Genomic DNA, 15807 nt, shown 5'->3' on the forward strand with positions numbered 1-15807 from the left:
CAGGAAATGCTGTCGAATAAAGGAAGGAAGGAATGATTGGTTGTGTATGGTACTGATAAACAGCCAAATTTGCATCTTACCCAAGTCACATGTCATTTATTTTATACTTTTTTTCTCAGCAGGAGCTCTTAGGTAGTGATACCTGAAAGTGGTCAGAAGTTAAAATCGAAGGAGCAAGAGGACAAAACATGTTGCCATTTCTATTCTATTCAAGGGTGTCTTCTGGGTTGGATCAGGTCTCTAGAAGATATATCAGGGAAATTGGTTCCTTGCTTACATGTTATCCTTTATTCATGCTTTCTAATTTCTTGATTTTCTTTAACCCTTGCATGAATAAAGTATTATAATTTTAACCCAAGTAATATTTTTAATAAAAAGGAGTATCTTCAGCTCCCTCCAGTTCTAAGTCCAAGAAACCACAAATTAATCCTGAGCCTTGTCCAAAAACTACCAAGATTTATAAAACATTTCCTGATGCTTGTGTTTAAATATGTATAAATTCACTGTATGTTACATATATACATCCATTGTGTATTATGTATGAGTGCATGTGTATGCATAATAAATGTATTTCTAAGTGAAAATTTTAAACCAAAGTAGATATGTTATTATCCTCACTTTCAGTTTAGAAACAGATGAAAATTAGAGTAAAGTTATCCATCTGACCAAAAGCGAATTTCCTCAGAGAGGCTTTCCCAATGTGTGGTTCTCTTGCTTTATTAGGCAAGACTACATGTGAATGGAAGAGTGTAATATATTAGCATATGTTACCATGGTTTGAAGATTGCCTGAAAGAGCATTCCTCTAAGAGACTTGAAAAAAAAAAAAAACATCATATCTGGCTTTGGATTCAGAGTTCCTGACTGCTATACTTTTCTGGTTGTGAAAGCTCTTTGTGAGGTCAGGATATGGAAATAGAGCTTGTGCCACTTCTGAGGCCCTGTATGACTGCCTTTGCTGTACTTTTTATGGCATTAACCTTTAGTAGATGTAATCAAATTTCCTAGCATGGTATAAGAAAAGCAGTGTGGGATATCAAAAACAGATTAAAATCTTTTGTGACTTTCTATGAAATACATATCATGAATAAACTCAATAAAGAAAAAAAGAGATATTTGCTGCACCAAATAGATATAGTTTAATAGACCTTGGTATATTATTCCCCTTTCATAAAAAGTGCAGTTTGCAGGATGGTGGAGTATAGGAGGTGAACATATCTGAGGACAGATGGTTCTTCCGTAGCATTGGTGGCAGAATCACAGAGAGTAGATTCAAATGTGTCCTGAAAGCAAATTGGTTGTCCCATTTCTTGAGTCAAATTTGTATTTTGGCGGCCTCACTGGGAGAGATCAAAGTCTTTCCAGAATTGAATGGAATCAGATAGATCTGTGAGGCCTAAATAGCCCCCACCACAAAAAACAAATAACAGTTCAGGAATTTGTTAGTGGTCCAGGCGTGGTGGAGGAAATAATTAGCTCATGAATTGATTTGGAAGTTGAAACTTCAAGTTGAAAATCAGCAACCTTGCTTTTAACAGGTGGGCTCACAGCAGGTGGGCTGGCAGCAGCTGGGCTGACAGCAGTAGCAGCAGCAGGCAGGGCGGCAGCAGGACTGTCCACAGTAGGACGGGCGGCAGCAGGAGGCCTGGGCGTGGTGCAGCTGGCAGCAGGTGGGGGGTATGCAGCTCACCACACAGCAGGGGGGCAGGCAGGTGTCCTCCACGCGGCAGTCAGGGCGGCACCACCTGACGCGGCAGCTCACGGCTCCGCAGCCACCCTCCTGGCCGCCACCAGTGCCACAGCCGGTCCCGCAGCAGCTGTTCTGGCAGCAGCTGGGCTGGCAGCAGCTGGTCTGGCAGCAGCTGGGCTGGCAGCAGCTGGGCTGGCAGCAGCTGGGCTGGCAGCAGTTGGGCTGGCAGCAGCTGGAGCCACAGTTCCCGCTGGTGGAGCAGGTGGGAAATCCACAGAAGCTAGTGGAGCAGCAGGCCATGGTGTCAGGAGCTGGGCTGAGAGTTGGGTTGCTAAGAGAAGTTTTTTGTGTTTTGCTGGTCACTTCCACGTTGGGCCTTTTATAGGCCTTGGCCAGCTATTATTTACATAATTCTCAAAATGCCTTCCTTGTTTGTATATAAATAATCTGTCTCTGAATAATAATTGCCCTATTCCCAAGTTATTTGTTCAACCTCTGAAAGCCTTTAAAAGTTCATTTTATTGGTCTTCAGTTAGGATTCTTTACCACAGTCAGGTAGTCATTGGCGTTCATTGGGTACATAACCCATAATCCCCCATATTTGTTAAAATTTGCTCATTGCCCTAAGAATAATTGATGCCTCACCTTTACAGAGTGTCAGTATTACTCATTGGTGACCCTGATAATGGAGCTCTTGGGTCTCACATGACAGTTTAATTCCCAGCAACATGTCTCCAGGGTCAACTGCTGCCCCTTTATCTTTCTCATCTTCAATTTGACTGTGAAGCAAAGTGATCCAGCTGGCCAGAAAGGGGTGCTTTTTGGGGGGCTGAGAAGTGTGGGTGAATTGTTACTGATCACAGATTCTGGAGCACGTATGTGCCCAAGTGGTTCTGACTACTTTGCACGTATCATTTCATTTAATTTTTACTGCAATCCTATGGACTCCGCCTATACATCTCCCATCGTCTATGTCAGGAAATTGAGCCTCAAGCAGATTTATATCTGTTGCTCAGGTTCACACCAACAAGTGGTGAATCTGAAATTCGAACCTATGCCATCTGACTCCAAACTAAACTCTTCAACCACTACAGTCAATACCCTGTTTTCCATGTCAGCAATTGTTCCAGAGAAACTCAAAGGGTAAAGGAAAGATGTAAAAATTTGCCCACTCTTAACTGTTTTTCAACTCAAGGGAAGAAATGCAGAGCTTAGGGTGAATAATAACACTATTAGAAACTTCTCTGAAAAAAATTTTTTTGACTACATAACAAGCTTCAAGAAAATTTTGTGTGCTAAAATGGTTGACCTCCTTGACTTGTGACTTCATTCAGTCTTTGATATTAGGATGTCCTATAGATCTAAGTGTCCTTAACTGCATAAAAATCACACTCAGTATATTAACACTGGAACATGTGACATACCATAGTACATTAGATCAGCATGCAGTTTACTGTAGATATTAGCAAACTATAAAATAGTTTGAATGAGGCAGCAGATGAGGTTGAAGATGAAGGTTTTGTACAGGTACAATGAAAGGTGACCTGGCCTTCATTGAGTATGGACTCTGTTACAGGCAAATGGATGTTAAAATGCCACTTACATAGTTTGAACCAGAATACCAGGTGTTAGTTTCTGCTTCTTCAGGAATGACAGTTTTGAGTTTAGACCATAATTCTTCCCAAATCAGAATGAAGGCATTTACAAATCCCACATCAAATTTGAATTCAAAGGTATGTGATTTTTTTGCTTCCTCTCCTTAAGCAAGTCTACATCATGGATTCTTCGATTAGCTAATTTTCCCACTGTGGATGTTTGGAGTATGTAGATTTGTCCCTATTATAATCTCAGGAGCTATTTAATTCATATCTAAATTCAGTATCTTTGATACTAAAAGCATTTATCTCCCCTTGCAAAAAATTCAGATATTTGAGGTGTTGAAATACCTACTGACTAGGGCACCAGGGATAGGTAGTGTTATCTGTTGGGTCTCCATTTCTATGCTTTTCTGCTGTGGCACTGTTTTCACCATCTCCCTTGGTGCAAAATTTAACTCAATTTTCATTTTTCTGGTCTTTAGCTGCCCTCAGAGAATTGCTAATAATAAGTGTTTTTAGGCAGAGTTCTCCAGAGAAACAGAACCAGTAGGATATATATATATATATATATATATATATATATATATATATCCATAGAAAGAGATTTATTGTGAGGGATTGGCTCACACAAATGTGGAGGCCCTCACCAGGAGCACTGAAGTATGAGGGCAGGAGAAGATGGCTGTCCCAACTTAAGCCATAGAACAATTCGCCCTTCCTCTCCCTTTCTGTTCTATTTGGGGTCTCAATGATTTCGATGATGTCCATCCACATTGGTGAAGGCAATCTAATTTACTCATTCTACAGACTCATATGCTAATTCCTTCCATGAACACCCTCACAGACACACCCAGGAATAATGTTTTACTAGCTGTTTGGGGATCCCTTAGCCCAGTCAAGTTGATACATAAAATTAACCATGACATAAAGTATGACACTTAAAATTTGAGAATTTTCCTCTTTTGCCGCAGACTAATCTGAACATTCCCTTATCTCTCCTAAATAAATCAAGAAAATAAAATTATTTACTCCATTTCTTCTTGATTGGTTTTCATACAAATAGAGTAACAAGTTATAATCAATTTGTGATATTTCCCTGTGTAGATTTTATGACCGTTTAAATGCTGGAAATCACTATCTATTGTCTTCTTGGAGAAAAGAATGCCAGTAACTTTACATTTAAAATGATTTTATTACAAGGCTTATTCTCTTTGGTTTTCATTACTTCATTTAAGCGATGGGGTCCAGATCCAATAGTATCATAAGAAGAAAGGATGTGTTTGTCTCTTATTGAATGTCTGCCTTCTGTTTATAGATATTAATATATTGAGTTATTTTTCTTTAGGGTGTCATGGTTCTAGGTTTCTTTTTAAAAATTTTTTTTTTGACGTTTATTTATTTTTTGAGACAGAGAGAGACAGAGCATGAATGGGGGAGGAGCAGAGAGAGAGGGAGACACAGAATCGGAAGCAGGCTCCAGGCTCTGAGCCATCAGCCCAGAGCCCGATGTGGGGCTCGAACTCACGGACCGTGAGATTGTGACCTGAGCTGAAGTCGGACGCTTAACCGACTGAGCCACCCAGGTGCCCCACTAGGTTTCTTATTGTAAGTTTGGGGGTTCTTTCAATTCCTTAAGCTCCATTTTACTAGTTCTCTAGTTCAGTTGCATCTGCCATAGATTCCTGAGTGATAAGACATGGTTGATATAGGAACCAGTTGAACATCCCCAACTTTTTACTCTAAATCAAGTAATAAGATCTTTTTCTCTTCTGAATGCCAACCTGGCTCTTTTGGTGCTTTGAGATAAAGCCATTCTAAGTAAAAGTACATCCTAACCCATTGAAAGACAAGAGAGTGGTATTTGAGGGACATCGAGTGTTAAACATGTTTTAGACACATTGTGTATGAATGTGTGGGTTGTGCCCTGATGGGGGAGACTCTGTCCACTCAGAAGAAGGAGAATCTTTTTCATATAAAGATGATGTAGGCTCAGTAAGCTGTGTATTCTTCAAACTGTTTCTACCTAAAGGTGATGCCTTTTTCTAATTCTGGTAAGGTTGTGCTAGTGAAGACCCCATCCCTTTGACTTACTTCTTTTTCTTTTTTTTAAGTGTTTATTTATATTTGAGGAGGGGAGGGGCAGAGAGAGAGGGAGACAGAGGATCTGAATCAGGCATGAGGATGCTGAAGCAGAGAGCCCAACGTGGGACTCAAACTCACAAACCATGAGATCATGACCTGAGCCGAAGTTGGATGCTGAGCCAACTGAGCCACCCAGGTGCCCCTGACTTACTTACTTTTTAAATCGAGGTGAAATTCACATAACATACACTAAACCATTTTAAAATGTACAGTTGAGTGGCCTTTAGTGCATCCACCTTGTTATGCAGCTACCATTCCTCTGTCTAGTTTAAAACCTTTTTCATCACCCAGAATACCACCTGATAATCTTTAGTAATTACTTCCCATTCCCCCTTTATCTCCAGCCAGTGATTTACCACTTTGATTTTATAATCAAAGATTTTATCCATCAAAATGGAAGTTCTTATTATGTATTTTTTTATTTGATCCTTGCTTCATTCTAGAACTTTCTCTGGAGATTAGAATAAGAATGGGCACAGTGTATGCCAGTCTCGTGCTCGTTTAAATCCATTCTTGTGATGAACATTTATTTTCTAGTTCACGGTACATGAACGAATTGTATAGATGTTGTAGAAGCACCAGTTGAAATTCCCTTTCATCATTTTCCAAAGTATATTTTGAGGAACACTAGTGTTACAGGATGCTAGTTGGTAATGAATGGAGTATTCCCCAACTAAATCAGTTTGGGAGTAATAGTTATAGAGCTTTCTTTAATATTCTGATGTGTTTTATAAACCTTCAACATGGTGCAAATGCATGCAACATTACTTGACCATTGAATAATTTTTCCTCATTGGGCGTCTGAAGAGACTGTCAGTGCATCACCTGTTTAGGAAATAATCCATCCTGTGCCTGGCAGGGATGCTGTAAGCAATGAATGTCAATTCTTTTGTTTTCCAGTTTTTCTAACCTGGTGCCCAGGCGGGTGAAAGGGCCTTGCTCCAGAATCCATGGGTCCGGGGCTCCTAAGTGGCTCAGTTGGTTAAGCCTGCAACTCTTGGTTTCAGCTCATGTCATGCTCTCATAGTGTCTGGGTTTGAACTCCACATGGGGTTCTGCACTGACAGTATAGAGCCTGCTTGGGATTTTCTCTCTTTCTCCTCTCTCCCCCGCTCTCTCTCCCTCTCAAAATAAATAAATAAACTTAAAAAAAATAAGAATGCTTGGGTTCTTAGTTACAAAGTGGAGATTAGAACTTGAGATGTCTTTATATCTTATGCTAGTACTTTGAAATCTTATGCTTCCTGTCTTTCCAATTATGTATTATCCTTTTATATCCCAGAGAGTTGAAAGACTTGTACACAGAATTGTATATGAAGGAAATGAATAAATTTGGTAATATCTCAAGAAGCTAAATAACATAAAAATTCCTTTTTGTAAAATTGATCTTCTGGAACACCTAGCCTGTCAATTTGCACATGTGAGGACCTTGGAGAATAGTTCCTTAATACTGATATTTTCTTTTACCATAGATTTTGGCTGTAGAATATTGGACCATTTAATGGTAAAACAAAGGAAAACCATTTTTTAAAGACCTTTAAAAAAGGGAAAAATAAAGAAACACCATAGTGCCATACCACAGTTACTGAGATTTTGAAAAATCCAAATACCCCAATATCAATAACAAATTCCAAAGAAAAGAAAGCTCCAACAATGACTTTGTCATTGAAGAATAAAAATTTTATTAAATCCCAAATCCAATGAGCTGTTGAACTATTTCAGGTGGTATTTATAGTAAAAGTTTTATACATTCCTATTAACCTTGTAGGACTTCTGTTCATGTCCAGGTTTATGAAATATTTTTGGTTTTCGATTATAAATTAATTTACATCTTAGGAAATTTTGTAGCCATTTGCAAGCTGTGTTATGGGTATTGGAGCTCAGAAGTTTATCGGGACTCTACATTGCCTCATTTTGAAGTGCCAGTTTCTTAGGATTCCTTTAGAAAGAGATTTTCAACAGGTTGACTGGCAGGAGGTGGGCTCACAGCAGGTGGGCTGGCAGCAGCTGGGCTGACAGCAGTAGCAGCAGCAGGCAGGGCGGCAGCAGGACTGTCCACAGTAGGACGGGCGGCAGCAGGAGGCCTGGGCGTGGTGCAGCTGGCAGCAGGTGGGGGGTATGCAGCTCACCACACAGCAGGGGGGCAGGCAGGTGTCCTCCACGCGGCAGTCAGGGCGGCACCACCTGACGCGGCAGCTCACGGCTCCGCAGCCACCCTCCTGGCCGCCACCAGTGCCACAGCCGGTCCCGCAGCAGCTGTTCTGGCAGCAGCTGGGCTGGCAGCAGCTGGTCTGGCAGCAGCTGGGCTGGCAGCAGCTGGGCTGGCAGCAGCTGTTCTGGCAGCAGCTGGGCTGGCAGCAGCTGTTCTGGCAGCAGCTGGGCTGGCAGCAGCTGTTCTGGCAGCAGCTGGTCTGGCAGCAGCTGGGCTGGCAGCAGCTGGTCTGGCAGCAGCTGGGCTGGCAGCAGCTGTTCTGGCAGCAGTTGGGCTGGCAGCAGCTGGAGTCACAGTTCCCGCTGGTGGAGCAGGTGGGAAATCCACAGAAGCTAGTGGAGCAGCAGGCCATGGTGTCTGGAGTGGGGCTGAGAGTTGGGTTGCTAAGAGAAGTTTTTTGTGTTTTGCTGGTCACTTCCACGTTGGGCCTTTTATAGGCCTTGGCCAGTTCCTGTTTTGTGATGGACAGCATTTTTATCCTGTTACTCCTTAAACAAGCTTTTCCAGAGCCCTTTGATTGTTCAAATACTGTTATTTTAACTACATCCCCAAATTAGTTTTTCCTTTATTGCTAAACTAATACTCACTAAACGTGTCCATCCTTGGTAGAAATGTTGTTGTTTCATTTCCACGCAATGCTGTAATTTTTCCTCAAGTCTCAGCTTCCATTCTGCATTTATGGTCACATCACCTGACCAAGTGACTCTCACTGATAAGATGACACAATTTGGGGCTCATATTTACCAAAATTCAAGTCTCCAGAAAAAAATGTTAACAATTGACTGCTATTTATGTAAGACTATTTTCCATTATATATGATTAATAAGATTATAGTCTCTATAATCAGGCAGATAGAAACTCTGATAAACTTCACATTAATAGAAACGCATTTAGTTTCCAGAAAATGGTCTCCAATTTCAGTGATCTCTCCTGAACTCCACACATTCATACTTGAGAAAACACCACTCAGGAGGATACATAGAACAAAAACTGTTCCATTGCATCTTACTGTGGATATTTTATTAGCCTGAATTTAAAAGAAGGGCTAAAATTGATAATCAGCCATTAGGAAAATATCCCACAAAATTTTAAGTGTAATTTATATTTTTCTATGAAAGATAAAAATCACTGGTCTGTGGATTATCTAGACTGTATTTATTTCTCAAAGGTGGGATTTGTTTTCAGTTTATGTCATTTCATGTAACTACACCCTGTGTCCTATGAAAGGCTGTTAGACCAAAGAGCATGACAATCCAATTTATGAAGGGGAATCACTAAGAGAAAAAGTAGAAGTTAAGAAATGCTTCTTCTGGATCACAGTGTTTATAAGGCAGGGTAGGAAATGGATGGTCAAATATCATTCAATAGGTATAAGTGAAAAGAGATTAAGTGTACTTTACACTTGAGGTATAAGTGTAAATGGGTTGATGGTGTGGTATGGACCACTTTTAATTTCCCCTCAGCATGAGTTGATGTTAGAATACTGTTGAGTCTAGGAATGGCTATATTTTGGAGAAGTTAGTGACTTTCTCCATTTGCACAGTACACAGCCAGAGAACTGGGTATAAATTTCAGCAAAACAAATTTGAAATAATTTTGGTGGTTGCCAAAATAAAGAATATCATTTTCCATTTGCTGTTTAGGGTTATATGGGGGGAATGAAAAAAAAAGTGGTGGCCAAAGAGCCTATTATTGTTATTTGTGGTAGGTTTGTCCCTTCCTTCCAATCTTGAATAAAAACATCACATCTTGAATAAAAACTAACACTCACATAGTTAGCTTTTTATGAGATGGAGGTATTGGTTTGTACAGCGAGAGAATTACCTTAGAATGTGATTCATGCCAGTGTCAAGAAAGATGTTCATGTCATGTGATAACCATGACTGTAGGTATGAAGTTGAAAAATGGTTGAAGGAATCCTCAAATGTCAGAGATCAAAAACTTAGTAAATCATCTGTCCAAACATTTAATTGTATAGGTACTGACATCATTGTTTTTATAAATAGCAAATGTTTATTAAGTCATCATATTTTACCCAGAGCACTAAAGGGTTGTGCAGAAAGCCAGATTCAGTCTGTCTGCTTCATATCTTGCTCTAGTTTATGAATCATTATAATACTGATAGGGGGGCTGAATCAAGGAAAAGAGTCAAATATATTACCATCCATCCTCATAGTTTTAAATTGGAACACTGATGTTGTAATACAGACTGCTTTTTTGAAAGTGTTTATTCTGAGAGAGAAAGAGAGGGAGAGGCCTATGAGCACAAGCAGGTGAGGGGCAGAGGGAAAGAGAAAGAGAATCCCCAGCAGGCTCTGCATTGTGAGTGCAGAGCCCAATGAGGGGCTTGATCTCATGAACTGTGAGATCATGACCTGAGCTGAAATCGAGAGTGGGACGCTTAACCAACTGAGCCACCCAGGTGCCCCCAGACTGGTTTTTATTTCCTTTCAGCATTTGCTGATGTTAGAATACTACTGAGTCTAGGAGTGGCTGCCTTTTGGAAATTTTAATGACTTGCTTTAGTCAGACAGTACACAGCCAGCAGAGCAGGGTATAAAACTCCTGTCTCTCCTTCCTACATCAGTTATAGCTGTTTTACTTTATTTTATACAATGCTATTTTCCAGGAGCAGTTAATTCTTAAAACTCTTTGTCTCAGGGTGCCTGGATGGCTCAATTGGTTAAGTTTTTGACTCTCGATTTCAGGTTGGGTCATGTTCTCAGGGTTGTGGAATTGAGCCCCACATTGGGCTCTGTGCTGACAGCATGGATCCTACTTGGGATTCTCTCTGTCCCTCTTTCTATCTCTGCCCCTTGCCTGTGCTCTCTCTCTCTCAAAATAAGTAAATAAACATTTAAAAAAAACCCTCTTTGTTTCCTTTTTCAAAAAATGTTTTATAATAGTCCAAGAATAGAAATAGTAGCTACAGGCAGAAATGCTCTGGAGTAGTAACTTTAAACACACAGTAAATAAGTATAAATATGTTAAGATTCTTTTAAGTGTCTTCTGATCAGAGGAGTTTTCCCTAGAGCTGCAATAACACATTTGATTCTTAATTGTTTTTTGTTTCCCACATTCATATTAGGTAATATGCCTTCTGGGTTTCTATGTCTGACATACTCTTTATGTCTTCTTTATTCCGTGGCTATCATCCTAGTTCAGCTCGTACTATCACTTGGACCAGTTCAGTGGCCTCTTGACTTGTTTCTTATAGCCATTATATTGTCTAGCCTTTGGCCTTCCTTTTTGATAAACAACTACCATAGGAATCATCCTGATGCCCAATGCCTGTCATGTCATTCAGTTGCCCCAAGGGTTTCAACAACTCCTTAGTATTTACTGCATTAAGGGCATACTACTTTGGTTACTATTCAAAGCACACACACTCCCCAAATTTATCTTCCCCTGTTATTCTACATGTATCCTGTGTTCCCAGCCAAAGTATCCTCTGAACAAGCCCTCTTTCTATACCTTAGTGCATACTGTTACCAGTGAAAATGACATCTTCCTTTAGATCTGCATGCTGAAATCTTAACTTCTGTAAAATGCTAGCTTCCTTTTCGGTCTTTCTTGTTCTCCCCAGTCAGTAGTGATATTTTGACACACCGAAGTATGTTGTACTTCTTTTTTCATTTTCTAATTTTTAGGTGCATTATCGTGAATTTCATTTATCTCCCTAGAAGTTTCTTGAAGAGGGAATATTTTTAACTCACTTTAATTTCTATTGTATACCATACAGTCTGTGACTTGCAGATGGTAGGCAGTCAGTACATTTCGTTATATTTAAAATTAGTGAAAAACGTTAGAATAAATAAGAAAAACCAAATATGGGTTTGCTAGGCCAAAGAAGAGAAGTTTATTAGAAAACAAACATGCCACAAGACCTAAGATCTAAGGTGGGAAGAAGGGAGTTGATACTGTTACAAAGACTTGAGAACACCCCAAGTCTTAATAGGTAAGCCTGGATCTCCATTCAAACCCTGGTTGACTTGGGGTCTTGATGGTTTAGGGCAGGAGGTTTCTTAGGTAGAGAAAGGAGTATGACTCAGAAGGTTGATTGCTTGTTCTAGACCGTGCACTTAGTAGCAGCAGGAGGTCCTGCAGGTGGTGCGGCAGGGGGCAGGCTGGCAGCAGGGGGGGCGGCAGCAGGGCGCCTGCACAGAGATGGGCTGGCAGCAGGTGGAGGCCCAGCAGCAGGGGCGGCAGACCACGGCCGTGCAGGACGTGGGGCAGCAGCTGATGGGGCGGCAGCAGCCCTCCTGCAGGGAGCAGGGGTCACAGCAGACGGGGCGGCGGCAGGGCTCGCAGATGGGGCGCGTGCAGCGGCAGGTGCAGGTCACGGGGCGGCACACGGTGGTCTGGCAGCTCACGGGGCGGCAGCAGCAGGGGTCGCGGCAGCAGCAGGGCTGGCAGCAGCCTCCCCCGCAGCCCAGGGAGGAGCAGGTGGAGCCGCAGCAGGAGCCGGACATGGTGGTGTCTGGGGCTGGTTTGGGTCGGGGGGGTGAGAGGATTCGGGTGTTGTCAGGTGTGAATGCCTCCCTCCTGCTCTGGGGCCTTTATATACCCTGGCCGGGTCCTGATGACCCCCACCCCCATTTATCTTTTGGCCAATTGAGTACAGTTTTGTTTTGACTAATGATTGCATTGCTTGTGACATACTCATGATCTCATTAAAGAACTCTGTTGCATTCCTAAATATGGATATATTCATGCTGTTCATCATCAAAATCTAAGCACTCAGTCATTTGAGGTGATAGCAACTCTTGATGCTTATTTTGGGTAGATAGCACCTGATGAATCCTGGGCAAAATGGTCCTAAAGGAACCGCAAGTTTTAAAAGAAATGAAAGAAATTAAACATACAGCGGTTTCTAGAGCACTGAGTGGATCCTGTCCTTGACCCCTAGGAGATGCCCTGAGAAACCTACATGTTAATCAGACGGGTGTTAGACATGTCTTCACATGTGGACTCCTTGGGACTTTATTTACATATCACTTGATACAATGGAATGCATGTACTTTGAATAAGACTGTAGCTCTGATATTTGTATGGGAAAGATAAAAGGTTATTTTTGTAAACCAAGTAAGTATTGGAATAAAACACCCAAGGCTGCCTTCCATTTTTTTCTTCAGCTCAGCTTTGAGCAGCTATGGGCCTTCTGCTCATAGCATATTGATTTTTCATCTCTGACACATGACATTTTCTATATTTGCCTTTCTTGTGTGTAAGCTAAGGAATCATATAATGGGAAGTTTTTTCTTAACATACCTTGACATGGGTACTGTGACTAAGAAGTGACAAGATGGAAGTTTTCAACCAGCATTGCAGACATACACAACACATTGATCAGAGGAGGTATGTGGGAGGCTGCCCAGCTGTTCGGTGGCAGCACTGCTGGAAATGTGAGGGACATGCTTCTTAGGGAAGGGTTACCAGAAGCGTTTGGGGAATTGCATGGGGGGAACAGTCTCATTATTTTACAGCTTTTCTCCTGTTGCTATGCACCAGATAGGGTTTTGGGTCACTTAGGATCATTCCCATCGTTCAGAAGAATGTGCCTCAGGCCCCAGGAGCTAAAGCTCCCCAAGTGGAATTTTGAACATAATTTCAAAACCTTAAAAGGAATGTAAACCGACTGAACATATAGTCATAATCGGGGAAACAGAGGAGGGAGAAATGAAGCACAGTCTCATCATGAGGACATGCGACTCTCTCATGTTTCACGTTCTTTCTCTGGTCCATGGACACATGATTTTTTTCAAAGTAGTAACCAGAGCCTAGATAAAAACTTGTGTATTCTGCCCTTTTATTGTTCTTTTTCCCAGCTTCATTGAGATAAAAGTGACGTACAACATAGCGTAAGCTTCAAGTGTGCATTGTGATGACGTGATGCATGTATATATTGCACAGTGCTTGCTGCTGTTAAGACTACACATCCTTCTCCCACCTTGCATAATTATCATCTTATTATTGTTTTCATGGTGAGAACATTAGAGCCCTACTCTCGTAGCAGCTTTTCTTTTTTTTTTTTTATTAAAAAAAAATTTTTTTTTAAATGTTTATTTTTTTTGAGACAGAGAGAGACAGAGAATGAACGGGGGAGGGTCAGAGAGAGCAGGAGACACAGAATCCGAAGCAGGCTCCAGGCTCCGAGCTCCGAGCTGCCAGCACAGAGCCCAACGCAGGGCTTGAACTCACAGACCGTGAGATCATGACCTGAGCCGAAGTCGGACGCTTAACCGACTGAGCCACCCAGGCGCCCCATCTCCTAGCAGCTTTCAAATATACAATATATTATTAACTGTAGTCTCCGTGCTGTACATTAGATCCCTGGAAATTATTCATCTTATAACGGACGATTTATATCCTTTGACCAAAATCTTCCCATTTCTCCTACCTCTCAGCCCCTGACAACCACTTTTCTACTCTGTATGAGTTCAATATTTTTGACTCCAAATATAAGTGACATCATGCAGTATTTGTGTTTTTATGATTTACTGCACTCAGTATAGTTCCTCAAGGTCCATCCGTGTTGTTGGAATTGGCAAGGTTTTATTCTTTTTTTATGGTTGAGTAATACTTCACTATATATATATTTATATATATATTTATATATATTTATATATACTTATATACATATTTACATATATATTTATATATATCTACATATATATTTATATATTTACATATATATTTATATACTTATATATTTATATATTTACATATATATTTATATAAATATATGCAAAACACAACTATTGCAAGACTTCTCTTGGAATACACACATGCATCATCTATATCATTCATATATATGTATGCTCTGTGTGTATACACATATAATCACATTTTTTTTTATCCATTCATGTGTCATTGGACATTTAGGTTGTTTTAATACCCTGGTTATTGTGAACTAATGCTTTAGTGAACATGGGAGTGCAGATATCTCTTTGAGATCATGAATTTATGTCCTTCGGATGTATACCCTGAAGTGGGATTGCTGGGTCATATGGCAGTTCTATTTCTAATTCTTTGAGGAATCTCTGTACCCTTTTCCACTGTAGCTGTGCCAAACTATATTCTCACCAACAGTGCACCAGGGTTCGCTTTTCTCCCTCACCAGTATTTGTTCTCTCTTATCTTTTTGATATTAGCCATTCTAACAGGTTGAGGTGATACCTCATTGTGGTTTTGATTTGCATTTCCCTGATGATTACTGATGTCAAGCACTCTGTTGGCCATCTGTATGTTTTCTCTGGGAAAATGTCTGTTCAGGTCTTCTGCCTATTTTTCAATCAAATTGGTTTTTGTTTGTTTGTTTTGCTTTCTGTTTTTGTTTTTATTATTGGGTTATAGGAGTTCCTTGCATATTCTGGATATTAACCCCTTATTGGATATATACTTGGTTTGCAAATGCTTTCTCCCATTTGCCTTTTCATTTTGTTCATTGTTTCTTTTGCTCTGCAGAAGCTTGTTAGTTCAATGTAGTCCCACTTGCTGATTTTTACTTTCGTTGCTTATGCTTAGCTCTTTTCAAGGCATACTGTCTCAGTCAACTTTTCATGTTGTTGGGGTATTCATGATGATAACATTTTGTGCAAAGGGGGCCTCTTTGAGAGATACATAAAACCTCAACTTAGTTAACAAGACTAATTTCTCTAAACATTTCTTTTTTTTAATGTTTATTTATTTTGAGAGAGAGAGAGAGCGCGCGAGCAAAAGCACACATGAATGGGGGAGGGGCAGAGAGAGAGAGAATCCCAAGCAGGGTCTGTGTTATCAGCGCAGAGTCTGACACGGGGCTTGATCTCATGAGCCATGAGATCATAACCTGAGCCAAAATCAAGCGTCAGTCACTTAACCAACTGAGCCATCCAGGCACTCCCACATAATGTTTTAAATACTTTTTAGGCATAAGCACACATAGACATGCAGAATACATTTTTTCTCACAAAATAGTTTAATATTTTACAACTTGCTTAATTTTAACTTAAATATGGGACAAGACGATTACAGCATGTTTCCTAGTAAGTTTATAATCTTAAACTACTTTTAACTACTTATGGCATTTCTTCTATATTTATGTTGCTTATATTATGTACTGTTTGACTTTTTTTTTCTTATTTATACCTTATCTCCCTAAATGGATTATAACCTCTTTGAAGC

General features: G+C 40.5%; 2 protein-coding genes across 3 annotated transcripts; both read right to left on the bottom strand.

Moving 5' to 3' along the window:
* Positions 1–1530: 1530 nt before the first annotated feature.
* On the bottom strand, positions 1531–1989 carry LOC122207092 (keratin-associated protein 9-3-like). Its single transcript, XM_042916858.1, has one exon. It carries the CDS (start codon positions 1987–1989, stop codon positions 1531–1533), a length of 459 nt encoding a protein of 152 aa, XP_042772792.1.
* Positions 1990–7316: 5327 nt separating this feature from the next.
* On the bottom strand, positions 7317–12113 carry LOC122207074 (keratin-associated protein 1-3-like). Of its 2 annotated transcripts, XM_042916827.1 has the most exons (3): positions 11985–12113; positions 11815–11900; positions 7317–7943 (listed from the first exon to the last, which is right to left on the bottom strand). In XM_042916827.1, exons 1-3 carry the CDS (start codon positions 12111–12113, stop codon positions 7385–7387), a joined length of 774 nt encoding a protein of 257 aa, XP_042772761.1. In that variant the 3' UTR covers positions 7317–7384. The 2 variants fall into 2 exon arrangements, with proteins under 2 accessions (XP_042772761.1, XP_042772762.1); XM_042916828.1 differs by lacking the exons at positions 11815–11900; positions 11985–12113 and having other exon boundaries at positions 7317–7790; positions 7857–7993.
* Between the last annotated feature and the right edge of the window lie 3694 nt (positions 12114–15807).

This window comes from Panthera leo, chromosome E1, assembly GCF_018350215.1.
Source record: "Panthera leo isolate Ple1 chromosome E1, P.leo_Ple1_pat1.1, whole genome shotgun sequence".
Lineage (NCBI taxonomy): Eukaryota > Metazoa > Chordata > Mammalia > Carnivora > Felidae > Panthera > Panthera leo.

Bases quoted from the DNA above. Each gene is read 5' to 3' on its own strand.
- LOC122207092 (XM_042916858.1), bottom strand. From the start codon at position 1,989: ATGGCCTGCTGCTCCACTAGCTTCTGTGGATTTCCCACCTGCTCCACC.
- LOC122207074 (XM_042916827.1), bottom strand. From the start codon at position 12,113: ATGTCCGGCTCCTGCTGCGGCTCCACCTGCTCCTCCCTGGGCTGCGGG. The intron at 11,901-11,984 runs GTGACCTGCACC...TCCCTGCAGGAG, and splicing joins AGACCACCGTGTGCCGCCCC to GGCTGCTGCCGCCCCATCAG. The intron at 7,944-11,814 runs GCCCATCTCTGT...CTGCTCCACCAG, and splicing joins TGGGCCTCCACCTGCTGCCA to CGGGAACTGTGACTCCAGCT.